General features: G+C 36.4%; 2 protein-coding genes and 1 pseudogene across 2 annotated transcripts; all 3 read right to left on the bottom strand.

Moving 5' to 3' along the window:
• Positions 1-2,102: 2,102 nt before the first annotated feature.
• LOC120115993 lies at positions 2,103-5,600 on the bottom strand. The gene is made up of 3 exons (XM_039136582.1): positions 5,031-5,600; positions 4,841-4,961; positions 2,103-2,344 (listed from the first exon to the last, which is right to left on the bottom strand). Exons 1-3 carry the CDS (start codon positions 5,208-5,210, stop codon positions 2,103-2,105), a joined length of 543 nt encoding a protein of 180 aa, XP_038992513.1. The 5' UTR covers positions 5,211-5,600.
• Positions 5,601-5,641: 41 nt separating this feature from the next.
• On the bottom strand, positions 5,642-8,309 carry LOC120115932. The gene is made up of 4 exons (XM_039136545.1): positions 7,504-8,309; positions 7,163-7,403; positions 6,219-6,336; positions 5,642-6,137 (listed from the first exon to the last, which is right to left on the bottom strand). The coding sequence occupies exons 1-4, from the start codon at positions 8,058-8,060 to the stop codon at positions 6,040-6,042; spliced, it is 1,014 nt and encodes a 337-aa protein (XP_038992476.1). The 5' UTR covers positions 8,061-8,309; the 3' UTR covers positions 5,642-6,039.
• Positions 8,310-9,249: 940 nt separating this feature from the next.
• LOC120115994 lies at positions 9,250-14,604 on the bottom strand (annotated as a pseudogene).
• Positions 14,605-15,219: the final 615 nt, after the last annotated feature.

Genomic DNA, 15,219 nt, shown 5'->3' on the forward strand with positions numbered 1-15,219 from the left:
ATTTACAATTAATTTAAATAATATCTAATTATAAATAATATCTAATTAATTTGATTCAAACATTTTGCATTTAGTTTTAATATTATTTTAATTAATTAATATTGATTTAGGTTTTAAATGGATTGAGCCTCTTAATATAATTATATTTAAAGGTTAATTCGGTTAATTCGATTAATTAACCGATTTCGAACCGAATGAACTGTTAACCGAATTTAAAAAAAAATTCTTAACCGTTCCCCGACCGAATTAATTCGGTGGCCGACAGAATTAACCGAACTAATTCGGTTCGATCGGTTAATTCGGTTAAAACCGAATTTTGAACACCCCTACAACCATCCATATATTTTAAATTCGTCATTTTCTGTTGAAAAGTGATATAAATAAAATATAATCTCAAAACCTCAAACAACTATCACATTTCACTTAACATGTAAACTTTTTTTTCGAAATGGGATAAGTTTGAAACATGTGAATAATCAGATATCTATTTTTTATCTTTCGATAGTCGAAAAATCCAATAAAATAACACCCTATAATTTACGAACTATTTTTATACTTTTCCTTTATTTAGTATTTATAGCGAATAATTTCTGAAAATTTTACCAAACAACAAAAACTTTACACAACATCGTTGAGCAATGGAAAATAACGGTAAGAAATTTTATTTCAAAAAAATTATGATTTATTTTTCGAAAATCATTTTACGAAATAGATGACATTGGAAAACCATGCACAAGTGAACACGAGGCAACTTATTTCCTAAAACAAAAGCACTAACACACATGTTTAATCCCACTAAACACAACTAATGCACTCATCAATGCAATGCTCCTTCATTCACTACGTGTGATCTAATTGATAACCAATATAAGCTAAACAAAAGTATTAGTCCCACTATGTATAGCTAATGTGGAATCCACTCTATCTGTCTTTTTGAGATAAATCTGAATCCGACTCGAAATAATATATTTTAAAAAAAATATTTTTTTATTAAAAATGGGATTTAATTGAAAAAATATATAGATGAGTATTATTGCACTTATCCCTAAATATATAAGGTAATATTATAATATTTTGAGTCGACTAGAGTATTTTTCACCCTAAACTCGACTCTGACCATTTTTTTAAAAAATTCGACCCGATCGAATCGATTCGGGTCAAAGCTCTTCGGATTCCCATGCCCCCAATTTTTTTTATCATTAAATAATATTGGGATAATTACCTATTGATGCCTTTAAATTTTGATTTATTTTAATTTTTCCCACTCCCAATTTTTTATCATTAAATAATATTGGGATAATTATCTATTTAGGTCTTTAAATTTTAATTTATTTTGATTTAACCCCCTAATTTTCTATTGTTAATTATAGTTTACCCCTTGAACTAAAATTCTAGCTCCGTCCAACATCAGATGTTATTTACGTATAAAACCTTTGTAGTATTTTATTTAGTGTGAAATATCAAAGTTGGGGAAAACACAGTCATGGTCCCCGTTATTCGTTCACACCGTGTAAAATTTTGCAGTCAAGATCATAGAGCTTGGTTTTGCAATTTTCTATGCAGTAGGAGCAGCAAATCATACGTTAAACCACGTAGTTTGCACCAGAAAACAAACTTAATTAGCGAAGCAAAAGTAATCAAATTACCAATCTAGTACACTATTTTTTTTACTTTTTTAACTCTGGTTTGATCATGACCCTATAATTTAGAGGACACAAAGCCCCTGACGTGTGACATTAGAATTTATGAAAGTTTAGAATTAGAGTAGCGGAGTAGTGTTGCTTTAGATTAGGTTTTTAACCCATTAGATTTTATTCCTTCTCGTAGCTTGTTACCGTTGAATATTGTGTATCATTCTCTTCAGGTTTCCTCTTTTTAAATTTAGTGGAGTCTTACGTTTTTGTCTATATGCAAATATTTTAATACAGGAATTTATTTACAAGGATTACTTCTCATTATTGACGTGTATATGAGAACTGCATAGGAAGATTGTTCAATTATGCAATTATTTATTTATTACTACCCTACCTTCTCCTTACTTCATTACACATGAGAATATGATTTTGTTGTTGTCGTTGAAAGTCCCTGCCCTCTCTAGCGGATTAGGGCAAAAAGGAGGTCAAAAATACAAGCTGGATGATGAATTCATCATCTCCAAGACCCAACACATCACCATGTTCGACTGTTCCAAGAAGACAAAGGGCAAAACATGCGCGCAGGGGTCGGGTCTTGTCACCAACAAAAAGTGTAAATCTCATCAAACTCGAAGGCCACCCCACAAGCAGCACCAAACCAAGCCGTCTATCCCAAAGAACCTTTCGGTTTTTGCTTGAATGGAAAGGGTCTGTTCTTTTTTTAATATTACTACACAAAAAGGAAAGCACTATGTGATTAAAAGTTGGGACCGACATTTAACTCTCTCGGTAACTGGAGTAGACAAACTACCCCTACCCTCCATTCTTCAACTGACACCTATTCTCCTCTAGAGTTTTATTGGTTAAAATGTGAAAAGGGCCCTTAACTATTTCAAAATTTAAAGTTTAGTCATTATACTCCAGTTTTGCGACGTTGATTGTATGTATTATTTCCGTGGGTAAAGTATAGATGTGGTTACTAAATTCATTAAACTTAGTGAACTGTTACAAAATGAGCATTAAACTTTTGCAAACTAGTACAAAATGGTCATTGAACTTATCAAACTATTACGAAATGTTCCTTAAACTTATCAAATTTTATCACTATGTTATAACATACAATGATCATTTTGTAACAGTTCGGAAAACGTAATGATCATTTTATAACTTTCAAAAGTTTAATGGCTAAAAATGTCGTTTCAACATAGTTTAATAATCATTTTGTATATAGTTTAATAATCATTTTGTATATTTACCCTATTTTAATTTTAAAGTCTCGATGCATATCTCGACTCATATTCGATTTTCTTTAACGTTCGACCTGAAAGCTATAGAAAAAAGTAAAATAACTTATTTAGTTTTTTACGTTTACAATTCTTTTTTTTATCAACGTGACCTTTAATCTTTAAAAATAAAAAAATTATTATTAATTGAATAATAATGTTTTTCAATCATCTCCGTTTACAGTTTTTTAAGAGTCAAATTGATAAAAGATATAAATATGAAGGACTAAAAATGTTGTTCTATTTTTTCATATAACTGTTAGGTCAATATTGACAAAGAGGTTGAACAAAAGTTAGTAAAGAGACCAATATTTTCACGGGTAAATTATGTGTTTTGTACCTAAAGTATAAGTTTTTATTCATTTTAGTACTTAAACTTTCAAATTTTCAACCATACATAAAGTAGCTTTTGTTTCATTTTAGTACCCTGTCGTTAAAATTTTCAGTTTTTGTTTCATTTTAATATTTTGTTCAAAAAAAGTTTTGAAAAAATTGAAAATTTAGATACTAAAACGGATCAAAATAAATAGTTTAGATACTAAACTCGTTAAGTTTTTAACGACTGGATATTAAAATGAAATGAAAACTAAACGTTAGGTATAATTTTAAAAAATTTAGATGTTTAGATACTAAAATAGACCAAAACTAATAGTTTAAACAATAAATGCATAGTTTACCTTATTTTCAAATAAAATATTATAGTGATTCAGTGTCATAAATTAAAGTACAAAGACTAAATTTCATATATTAAAATAAGAGAGGGACCTTTGGTATATTTAAACAGGTTTTTAGTTGTATTGTTGTCCTCTCTGCTCTAACTTATTGAGGCGATCAGAACTTGAATCGACTTAAAAAATCGACTTTTTTCACTCAACTTGAATTTAGTTCAAGTTTTAATTTCATAAATTCGACTCGAAAAAAATTTAAGTTCAAATCGAGTTGTAAAATACAACTCGAATAACTCGAAAATTTTAGTAAGTAGTAGATTAATTTTCAAATTTGAGTTAAAGTTTTAGTCGAGTCCCTCGATTTTATATGGCATGTATAAATCATATACGAAAAAATATGAATATGAATATATATATATGGTTAAAAAATACCATTTAAATTAAGATAAAATAACCTCAGTGACCAAAAATGCCTTATAATATACGATTTTAACCAACATTTTTTGGATTTGCCAAAATGACCAACTAAATCGCAATGCGATCAATAATTCGCAACGCGATCTCCGGTATCGCAAATCACTTTCTAGATTCGCAACGCGAACTTCGACTATCGCATTGCGATTTACATATTCGCATTGCGATAGTCGAAGTTCGCGTTGCGATTTATTCCAAGTTCGTTGCGATAGTCGAAGTTCGCGTTGCGATTTATTCCAAGTTCGTTGCGATAGTCGAAGTTCGCGTTGCGATTTATTCCAAGTTCGTTGCGATAGTCGAACGAGACGAGACGAGACTAGACGAACGGCGGCGGCGGCGGCGCGCGAGAGTCTCCCTTGTTCTCTATCACTCAACAAGGAAGTGGGAAAACCAAGCCTTAAATATCATTCCTAATAGTGTTTCCAATACTATGTGGGATTGAGCATTACCAACACTTGTTCCCAATACTATGTGGGATTGAGCCTTAAATAGTGATATTATTTTTGAATATTTTGCTTAAAATTGCAATAATCGCGATTGATTGTAGATTGACTTTTAATTATGACATATTTAATCGTATAATACTAATGCAATTAGTTGCTGATTCAGTTGTTTTAAGGTGCATGATTGTTAATTGTTTCCTGAATAATCACATTGTATTGGAAACAAGTGTTGGTAATGCTCAATCCCACATAGTATTGGAAACACTATTGGGAATGGTATTTAAGGCTTGGCTTTCCCACTTCTTTGTTGAGTGATAGAGAATAAAGGGGACTCTCACGCGCCGCCGCCGCAGTCCGTCTCGTCTCGTCTCGGGTCGTGGTTGTGGTCGTGGTCCTTATAAAATGCCGCCACTCCCTCAAACGCCTTCCCCTAAGCTCCACCACCATCTGCGTTTCTCTCTGCAAAATTTTCGGTTCAAAAAAAAGGAGAAAACAATGTATTGCGAGGGCGAATCGTGGGGTTGTTACCTGCCGATGAGCCTGAGCCTGAGGAGCATCGAGTCGGACCCCCATCGAGAGAGTGGCGCAGCTGGCGTCGGAGAGCGCGGTGGTGATATTCAGCGTTAGCAGCTGTTGGATGTGCCATGCTGCGAAGCGCCTCTTCTGTGGAATGGGTGGGAAGCTGATTGGTGCCATGGACAGAGTCATGGCTTCACATATTAATGGGACTTTGGTGCCACTGCTCAAGGAGGCCGGAGCTCTTTGGCTCTGAATCTGATAAGTAGTGTTAGTGAATAGTGAAATCAGAGGGCTAATTAATCATTAACCATGGGTTATGAGTTTATGATGGAAATGTCTATCCAGTTTTGTCATGTACATTAGCTAGTTTTTCCAGAGACTTTGAGGTCCACTTTACACTTTCCTTGTGGATAAATTGGTATGTTCCCTCTTAACATGCAACATTGTCGATTACGAAGGACAGCAATGTTTTGGATTAAATTAGAACAATTTTAAACTATCTATTTAATCATTCAACTGTTATTAGCTACTTTTTTATATAAAAAAAATCAAACCTAATGATACTTTATTTATTCCAAACAATAGAAAAAATCCAACGAAGTCTAGCTGTAGGATACAACAAATGGGTGGCAAGGCAAGGCAGGCAGGCACTATTCCAGCTTGAAGCAAATAGCACTGACCGACCGCCGAACAACTACTACATAACTCAACCACAACAACAGCACAACAGAAGCCGGAATGCAAGACAGAACCACTACAAAACACTATTCAGACCTTTCTCAAATCGCAGGCATCAACCATACCTGCAAACTAAACGTAAGAGGATAACCAATTCTAGATAATGTTAACCAAAAAAACGAAGAATTCTGTGCTACGCTATGCTATGCAGTGCGATGAAATTCTCCTACAAAAGCATTGCCGAGAAGTACTACATCACATTGCATACCAAATATTGAGGGAAAAAATAATGAACCACTTTCTAGTTAAATCTCTACACCGCAAAACTGTAGGATTCAACTCATTGCCCCAGTACGAGAGCAACCTTCTCCGGAGAAACAAGCGAAGAAGCATGGGCAATCAGTGGTTCGTAATGATCAGCGCCAGCACCGCACCAACCTGACACATTAGGGGACTTTGTAAACTTGCAATTTGATAAGAGAAGTCTTTTGTTTAGCAAACTGGGAAAAATTCCAATACCTGTTCCTTTCATAAACAGAAAGAAGGGAGGTCCACATATTTCACTCCTTGGACGATGCGGAAGGAAGAAAACACAGTTGTCTTCGTCAACCATAGCATCTGATCCATGTGCTTGCACCTGTGTAATGAATGAGTTGAAAGAACGAGCTTTCAATCTAAGCTAACGTTGAATGAGTTTCTAAAGAACACCGATATTCACTGGTGCATAACCGATCACCACGTGTGATAAAAAAGTTGTTAGATCTGTAAATAAGGCTTATATCACAAATAAGTACTTCAACCTAAGCTAAAATTGAATGGGTTTCTAATGAACATCGATATTCACTAGTGCATAACTGATCACCACAAGTGATAAAAAAGTTGTTTGGTCTGTAAATAAGGCTTATATAACAAATAAGTACTTAAAGTATGCCATCTTTTTCATCTAAGTACCTAAAGTACTTTTTGGTCAAAGTAGATACCTAAAGTTATCATTTTGATCAAGATAGATAGTATTCAATCTTTTTTATTTAATTAGCTAAAGTATTCTTTTATTAATCTCATGCGTAAACTTTTTTAAAACTTAGATGAAAAAGATTGAATACTTTTAGTATCTATTTTGACCAAAAAAATACTTTAGATTTCTATTTTGACTTTGACCTAAATGATAATTTAGGTACTTAAAAGATAAAAGGGAAAGTGTTGATCAGTTAATGAATTCTTTGTCCAAGTAAATGGCAAAATTGCATGTTAATGAATTCTTCCCATTGCATTAGCATCTTAGTTTCAGAATTCATAGAACACAGCTGCAGCAGTAAGAATAAGAAGCAATACACGGCCATTGTTATGAAACAAAGGCTATGTAAGTACCAATCGAAAAAAAACAATGCTTTGAAGACATAAAACTAGCTGAGCAGCAAAATCCATGCGGCCATATAATCATAACAAACAAAGCTTCAACTTACTACATATATCTCGCGATTGAACTCAGTTGCAAGACATTCGATGGCAATGTCATCCCCAAATGCAGCAGCACGGCCTTCTCTGTTCTCATCTACAGATAATAAACCCTCCTCAGTATATTGCAAAGTGATGATATCATATTCATCACCAGGTGAACCAGAAATGGACATGTATTTGGCCCAGCTCGAGCCGTCATTCACAGGAACACATCTCTCTTTGTAAATAGATTCGGCAACCAATTCTCTTCAATAAGAAAAAATTGACGACAAGAGAGCGTATCAAATAAAGCATTGATACAATAATCACAAAAATCAGATGAATGGATCGAAGAAGGGGGGGGGACCTTTGCATTCCGAGCTGAACGAGCTCTTCAATGGAAGAATCCAAGGCAACGCGCTCCTCCTTCTTGGCTAACAACTTAACTTCTTGAACCACATGAACACCCCACCCGTTCCTCAGATCCGGAGAGTACATATTCCGGATCACCTCATTTATCATCTGTCTCTCTTCTTCCATAGCAGATCCAAGATCCTCCAAGAAACGCTTCACCGTCCGCTTCCTCAAATCTCGCGCGTCGACCTCACGCGCCATGGCTCTCTGCGAGGCCGTGAAAAGGCAGTTCCCATCCGTCGACACATCGCCGCCGTGAGACAGACGGAACACCAACGAGGAGCCGCTCTCGTTGGGGTGCTTCCACAGCACTCCCTTAGCGTGAAGCTTGGTGAGATGCCGTCTCTGTTGGTCCTCTAGGCCAATCACGTCGTCCCACGTGGAAGTAGCCGTGATGATCTGGTCACCTAGATCAACCGGTTCAAGTGTCGTGTCATTAGGTTCCCTCCGAGGTACCGTCGGAGAAGACGTTTGAAATGTCTCCGTTGGATCGCATAGAAGTTTCCCCATTTTCCAATTTTTTTAATTATTTTCTTCCCTTCTTGATAACCGTTGTTTCCTTCCTTCTTTTGAATATATTTTCTAGGAATTTTCTTTCTCTTTCTCTGCTTCTTCTTCTGTGATGAGATGAGAGTTACAGAGAGAGAGAAGAGAGAGAGAGTGAGGGAGTTTCGGGAGAGAAAATTATGGCACGTGTACAAATCAGGGAGATTTAGGGATTCAAGGCCAGTGGTTCTGACCGTGCTGTGCCAGATGCTAACGTAAGCTCGTGGACCGTCAAGAGAAAACCTGAGCCTGGCATATATATATATATATATATATATATATTCATCATTCCCCTTTTTTTAATCACATTACATGGCAAATCAATTTCTTAAATTAAATTTATGGAAATTTTGCGTATCTAGAACATTCTTTTAATTTTATTAAAATATTATCTTATCATTTTATTTTTTTACTTAAAATTATAATTTTGTTGTCGTAGTAAACTTAAAATAGTATTGTTGTTTTTATTTTTTAATTATTTTTAATAAGTTCAATAATATAATCAATTTCTATAAAAAATTTGAGGAATTATTTAATCGTAAGTAAAAATAAATAAGAATTTAAGAAATTGTTAAAGTTTCAAGAAATTTTGATTTTTAACAATTTATAATTTTAATTATTTTTAACAATTTATAATTTAATATGTAACACGTGCGTTGGTGGGTGGTTAAGGAGGCTTCTTGCAAAGAGACAGAAAACAAGAACCGTGTCGGCGGCTAAACATATGGGGGACTTAGCCTTGTTTTTCAAGCTAAAGCGTCAAAATAGGTTTTCATGTACCCACGTTATTGAAGCGCACGTTCCCAACGGTCACAAATTTGAAATTTGTTATATTTCACTATTTTCAATCATGTCTATTTAAAAGATTAACAACCTTAATTATAAATTTAAATGCTTTCAAAGCATCAAAAAAATGTTCAAGTTGATGGCCCACAAATCAACTCATAGTGTTATTTTTTAAAAAAAATTTATATCTGAGTAACTAAATTTATTGTACGCGTTATTAATCTAGAGTAAGTACAAGACAGTATTTATTTATAGATAACTCTCAATCTTTCATGATTGAAAGATTTCATCATTGTCATCTACGATGCTCGAACTTGGGTTCTCAAAAAATAATAATACTTCATTTATCACTTAATTTGTGCAACTTTTACATTAAATAGACCACTATAATACACGACAAATGAAAAGATATAAGCTGTAAGGAAGCTATGGAATGTGAGAGGATTATGCACGTTAACCTACCTTTCACTGCTTGTGGTGGGCAAATTAGATCTCGATCACCTGCAATAGCCAGGACAGGTACATTGGTTTTATGTATATGATCCTTGAAGAAAAATTTACCATTCCTATCGCACAACCCCCGTTCTCGAAAAGCTGACGTGAGCTGCAGAAGAAGTTTAGCTGGTATGGTACCTGGAAATCATAGAAGACGTCATGTCAGTCACCTTTTTGCAGATAACAAAGCATAAAACTTGAATCCTAATAGAGCAACAGAGATCAGATTCAGAGAGAAGTTCCACCAAGCAAGAAAGTTGATAACGGAACATCAAGCTACAAAATCAGAAACCCAGTTTTCCCTGAATTATTTGGGTTCTGTTTCATTAATCATTAAAGACAGTATACACAGATGTTCATTTTCATGGAAAGAGGAAAGCTGTAAATTCAAATAACAGCTGTAACATTTCACATCATGTGAAGAGAAATATACCCATGCTCACAGAAGTTGTTTAAGACAAGCTTTTTGAGCAACTCCGGATGCATCATGCATTATTTAGCCAACCCAAGACATAAGGAGGCCGAGATGATAGAGGATAGGCAGCTGCCAAAAGCGTTCCTAATGGAACAACGGGTACGTTAAGAGCTTGTGCAGGATCTGCCTGCATAACAAGTTCCATGATATTACTTTCTCATCAAACCTATTTGTATCAAACTTTTAAATAGGTAGTTATCAAAATCACATAAACATACATAGTAATTAACAATGGTTCACTGACTTACAAGAGGTAAGAGCAATTTGAGTGCCGAATTCGAAGATTTGTAATCAAGTGATGATGCCAATGTTATAATAGCCTTCACTTCAGGTTCCCTTCCTTCAAAACCTCACAAGACGTATAACACAACCAATTGTAACTTTTATTAACAGAAAAGAAAAGCAAACTATAAACAGAAGAACATTTTTTTTTGTAAAATGGTTACTTTGTATTATAAATTACAAAGTACACCACCCTAAGGATCTCGTTAAAAAATCTCCCTAATCCTAAGTAAAGGAAAAAGAGTGAACCTTGGGATGGAAGAAGGTCCAACATGAACCCTAGAACAAACAAGAACAACAGTAGGGAACTACACCACTATAACCGCCGAAACAGGCTACATCAATGTAGGTTCACACTGCCCCTGAATGGAATTCACCAAGGGACTACACACATCCAAAACCAAACAACACCATGCTACAAGCTCCAAGACATAAGACAGATGAGCATATGCCTAACAATGGATACAGGAAATACATAACCCACTGCAAAAACTAAGACCAGGAAACACCGCCACTGCACCACTAGCGCAGCCCCATCAAGGGCCTGAAAAAACACGTCCGAAATCAAAGCGAACTGAAACTAAAAAATCAACACCCAGAGCTGAAAGTGCCATACCAACAAGAAGCACCGAACCAAACAATCACCAAGGAAACAATCAAGAAGATCCAACTTTACTCTGTTCTTAATACAGAAACACAACCCGAAATGTACCACCCTAAGCTGGATCCAGTACTATAAAGCACCACAAAGCATCTGCAGCAGCACGAGCCATCACTGCTACAGAGGTAAACGCCCTCCATGCCACCAACGTAATCCCACCTCAAAATCCAATCTATTACCACTACTAAACACTAAAACTTGCTTCTCTACCCTTGGAACCAAGCTACTTCCATTTCACAAAGAGAAACCTCTTAGAAAAGACTGAAACGATTTGCCCCCTCGAACTTGAATTTAGAGACCACAGCAAAAGAAACCTCAAGAAACCTTGAGCACTTGGATAATAAAAAAGACGGCCAAACTAAAAGCTTGTTCTCTAGACAATGGCAAAAAACAACCTCAATAAAAACGAGTTGTTCCACTAACCCAGAACACGAAAATATGGGAAACTCGAACACCCCTTCTATAACAACACCCGAAACAACCACTATAACTCCATCATGCGTCGCACTACCTTTCAAAAAACCTAAATAAAACACGCCTCTGACTACTCGACACAAACTGCTCCTGCCCATCCAAAACACCCTCAAGACCCACGCCTTCTTTCACTAACGAAACCTGGTGAATTCCGCAAGCAACAAAACATGCTGCCAATATTCCACTAACGACCAGAATTCTCTGACTCAACGCCTTGAAACTACACAACCCCCATACCACCTTTCTCGGGACCAGATTTGTCTGCACATGTCTCTATGAAACCAGAAACCTCCACCAGCGACTGCAAACCACGTTCCGCCTCCGACCAGAGCCTGACAATGCAAACACGAACCTCACAACAATGAAGAACTTCCAAAGGAACTGCCAAGGTTTCAAAAAATGGTCCGCGACCGCGATATAGCGGTTTCGCTGCCGTCCGAGTTACCCGCGACAGCCGCAATAGCGTCCGCGACGGCCGCAATCACGGTAAATCCGAAATAACCGAAAACGCGACCGCGATTTGAAACCCTGGGAACTGCACCTCAATACCACAATTAGAATAGGAAACCAGCAAGCTGCAACGGAACCCTCCTTCAACCTAAGACACATCTCGTCACCAACAACACTGAAAACTCCGCTCCACCACCGGCCGGAGTGCCAATAAGGACCACACAATGCAAAACACAAAACACAGGAGCGGGCAGTCGTCACCGACAAGCCTTGAGCCAACACGAATTTTCTTCTTTGAAATATACACATTGCATCACAACAAAAGCAATCCACTACCCTCAAACTTGAGATAATCAAACGCTCAAAGGCCTGGTTCGCAAAAGCAATTACACAAACAGCTTGCAAGCAGTTTTAAAGAATCACAAACTGACTCCAGAGCTGACAAGAAAACCACGCGGAGTCTCACGAATATGAACTAAATCACAAGAAAACCCCAAAAAACACCAGGACAAGGCTGACCAAACCTATGTACAACGACACGGTGTTGGATTATAGAGATCAAGAGAGAAGCGGTCAAAAGAGAGCGAGAAACCAGCCAGAGCGGTGGTGGAGGCGGCCACCACCGCCCAGACAACGACGGTGGATTATTAGTTAAAGAGTAAGAAAATATGTTTGTATTTAATTTGAAATTATAAACAGAAGCACATTAATAACTAATGCTAACAAATGCTTTTGATTCAAATAGAACCGAACTTTAAATACATTCCCTCTAAGCTAAATTTAACACAGCAACGTTATATGATACTAAGAAGATGTTTGAACCGTTGGCTCCGTTGGGGTAGGAAGCTCCTACTCTCAAAATAAAAGTAATAGGACTCTTCACCACCGTCGGAGTGTACAAACCCACAAGTGAATGCCCCTTAAAGTATATTAAAAAAAACATTCTGATTGTCGCCTCACTAACCCTGCTTGTGGTGTTTTTTTCACTCCTGCCAGATGATAAGATGCAAAAGCTAACAACAAGCACAATTACCTTTCAAGCAAGTTGATGTCCTATTGGAGATTAGTAATACCACAATTAATCCCCCGTATAACATAAAACCTAAAACCACTTCATAGTGGACAAAGCCATAAAGAGAACGGTTTTCCAATTATGAATCTCAATAAAGAAAAGCAGGGGAAAGTAAAGAAATATACAATTGAAAACTTTGAGGGTTGCTTGTTAATATCAACCATTGTATGTTACTAAGAGGGAGATGACCTTTATAAGGGCTCATCAAAATGTACATCCTTACTCTTCAATATGATTTGCATGAGCACTGGTAATTAGCCAGAGAACTGAAAATAAGACTTTTACAATCAGAGTAGTCAGTCCCATTACCAGTCCTTAAGAGTCGGACAAAGAAGCATTTCCCTTTTGATAACTGTTTTCTATATCGATAACTTTTCTAATGAAATTACTTAATGCACCTCATCCATGTGGCATTTTCATCTCATTTTCTTCTCCTTCCCCAATAATTTATCATAAAAATAAATCTTAAAACAAAGAACAATATGAATACATCCAAGGACCAAAACGTAGGGGGAAAAAGGATTATCAGGATTGAGAAAGAAAGCCAAGACCATGAATACCATCTAACTAGAGATCCAACATAGATAGGGGCAGGGCTTATTATTCAAACAACAAAAGACTGAGGAAAAACACATCAGATATAACAGTTAAGGTCTGAGCTAAATGAAAGCTCCGTGCAACCTGATTGAGAATAAGCTTAATTTTGTTGCATTGGCTGCTCAACGTGCACTCTGTGATAGTTTTTGTTTTGGCCAGAACATGGTAATAGTTTAATAGCTCCACTTTGTTATTATACGTGACCACCCACAAAGCAATATCATAACGACAAACTTGTGTCAATGGGGTCAACTTAGTAGTATTATCTTCCCTTGTTTTATTTATAATATTTGTTACCTAATACAACATGGACAAAATTAAACACAACAAAATATTCAAAAATACAAAAACTTTCAAGTGAATAAATATTTTTGAAAATTTTTGGCATTATTTAATTACTGTGGAACGTTATTTTTTTTCCTCCACTGATTATTGTAAACCTAAGGCAGCTTTACCGTTACAGGTTGATGAATTGTTAGTTTAAAGCTTAGAATAAGACAAGGGCACACACAACATACTCATTTTAAGGCTTTCAAAGTGTAGTTGAACAAATCAAGGGATGAATCTTGCATTAGAATTGAAAGGTGAAAATCATTGGAATGTGACATGAACTGCAAATGATAGTATCTTACCACGCCGTGACAGCGTAGCATAAAGCAATATGCCTCCCATTGAATGACCAACTGCAAGCAATTTCCCATCCTTCGGCTTTGTCAGTGCTGATATGTATTCCATCTATATCAATGAAAATGATAATTGTCAATTCAACCCAAAGACAGTAAACATTGATAGTATGTAAAATGCAAAATAACAAATTAAATTCATATCATCCTAATTAGGAAGTGAGAAAAAAATGATTCAGCATTTGCATAGCCTTCCAGCGTGGCAAAATGTCACCTCACCGCTGCAGGAACATCCTCCTCCAGATAGTGATCAAAATCCCAATCATACTTCACAATCAACTCAAGTTTTTTCTGAAAATCTTCTATCGTTGATGAAAGCCGCTCTTGCATATCAATAAACCGAGGTGAAACAGATTGTTGGTATGGATGGCAAACGGGCGGGTCGGGTGCGGATACCCCTTCCCATCCTCATACCCACATAATATTTTTCAATCCACCACCCGCCCACCACCCATGATGGGTACAAATTTTCAAATCCACACCCGCCCACGCGGGTATATTTTCAAACCCATCCCCACTAGCGACATACCCATCTAGACCCGCCTGACAGCAAACTAATGGGATGTTGGAGTTGGTTCCCAGACAGTTCGTGATGGGGTAGCAACGCATGCTTCAATTTGTCAGAGAAGTGGCTCTACGAATGTTATGGAGACAGATTGTAAGGAGCATGTAGTCGCAGAGCTGGATTGTTGAGTTGCTTTCGATGTTAATGCTCATAGTGCGCCTAATATGGGTTTTGAGGGACTAAAGAACATGAAAACTGCTGCTTTTGATGTTAATGCATATAGTACGGCTAATTTGTGTTTGGATGGGCAGTATGGGCTAAGAAACATGGAAAGTGACGTGGTTAGTGAGATTATGGGTTTAATCAAAGAGCCGAATATTTCCCTAATTAAAGACTAGATTAAAGACTAAATATCCTTAATATTTGGTTAAATTATATGTTATATATTATACAATATTAAAATTTATAAATTAGTCTCTAAAATTACACCTAAATTCATAATTGTCCAAAATTTAATAGATATTTAGCTGGGCGGGCGGATGTGGGGCGGGCGGATGCGGGGCGGGTAATGTCTCAAACTCATTACCCGCTCACTACCCGTTAAAATTATACCCCTCCCCGCTCCAATTGGAGCGGATGCGGT

This window comes from Hibiscus syriacus, unplaced genomic scaffold (assembly GCF_006381635.1).
Source record: "Hibiscus syriacus cultivar Baekdansim isolate YM2019G1 unplaced genomic scaffold, ASM638163v2 tig00110279_pilon, whole genome shotgun sequence".
Taxonomy (NCBI): Eukaryota; Viridiplantae; Streptophyta; class Magnoliopsida; order Malvales; family Malvaceae; genus Hibiscus; species Hibiscus syriacus.

Bases quoted from the DNA above. Each gene is read 5' to 3' on its own strand.
- LOC120115993 (XM_039136582.1), bottom strand. From the start codon at position 5,210: ATGACTCTGTCCATGGCACCAATCAGCTTCCCACCCATTCCACAGAAG. The intron at 4,962-5,030 runs GTAACAACCCCA...AAAATTTTGCAG, and splicing joins AGGCTCAGGCTCATCGGCAG to AGAGAAACGCAGATGGTGGT. The intron at 2,345-4,840 runs GTGAGAGTCCCC...AAAAAAGAACAG, and splicing joins ACGGACTGCGGCGGCGGCGC to ACCCTTTCCATTCAAGCAAA.
- LOC120115932 (XM_039136545.1), bottom strand. From the start codon at position 8,060: ATGGGGAAACTTCTATGCGATCCAACGGAGACATTTCAAACGTCTTCT. The intron at 6,337-7,162 runs GTAAGTTGAAGC...TTCATTACACAG, and splicing joins TCAATCGCGAGATATATGTA to GTGCAAGCACATGGATCAGA. The intron at 6,138-6,218 runs GTATTGGAATTT...CTAATGTGTCAG, and splicing joins TCTGTTTATGAAAGGAACAG to GTTGGTGCGGTGCTGGCGCT.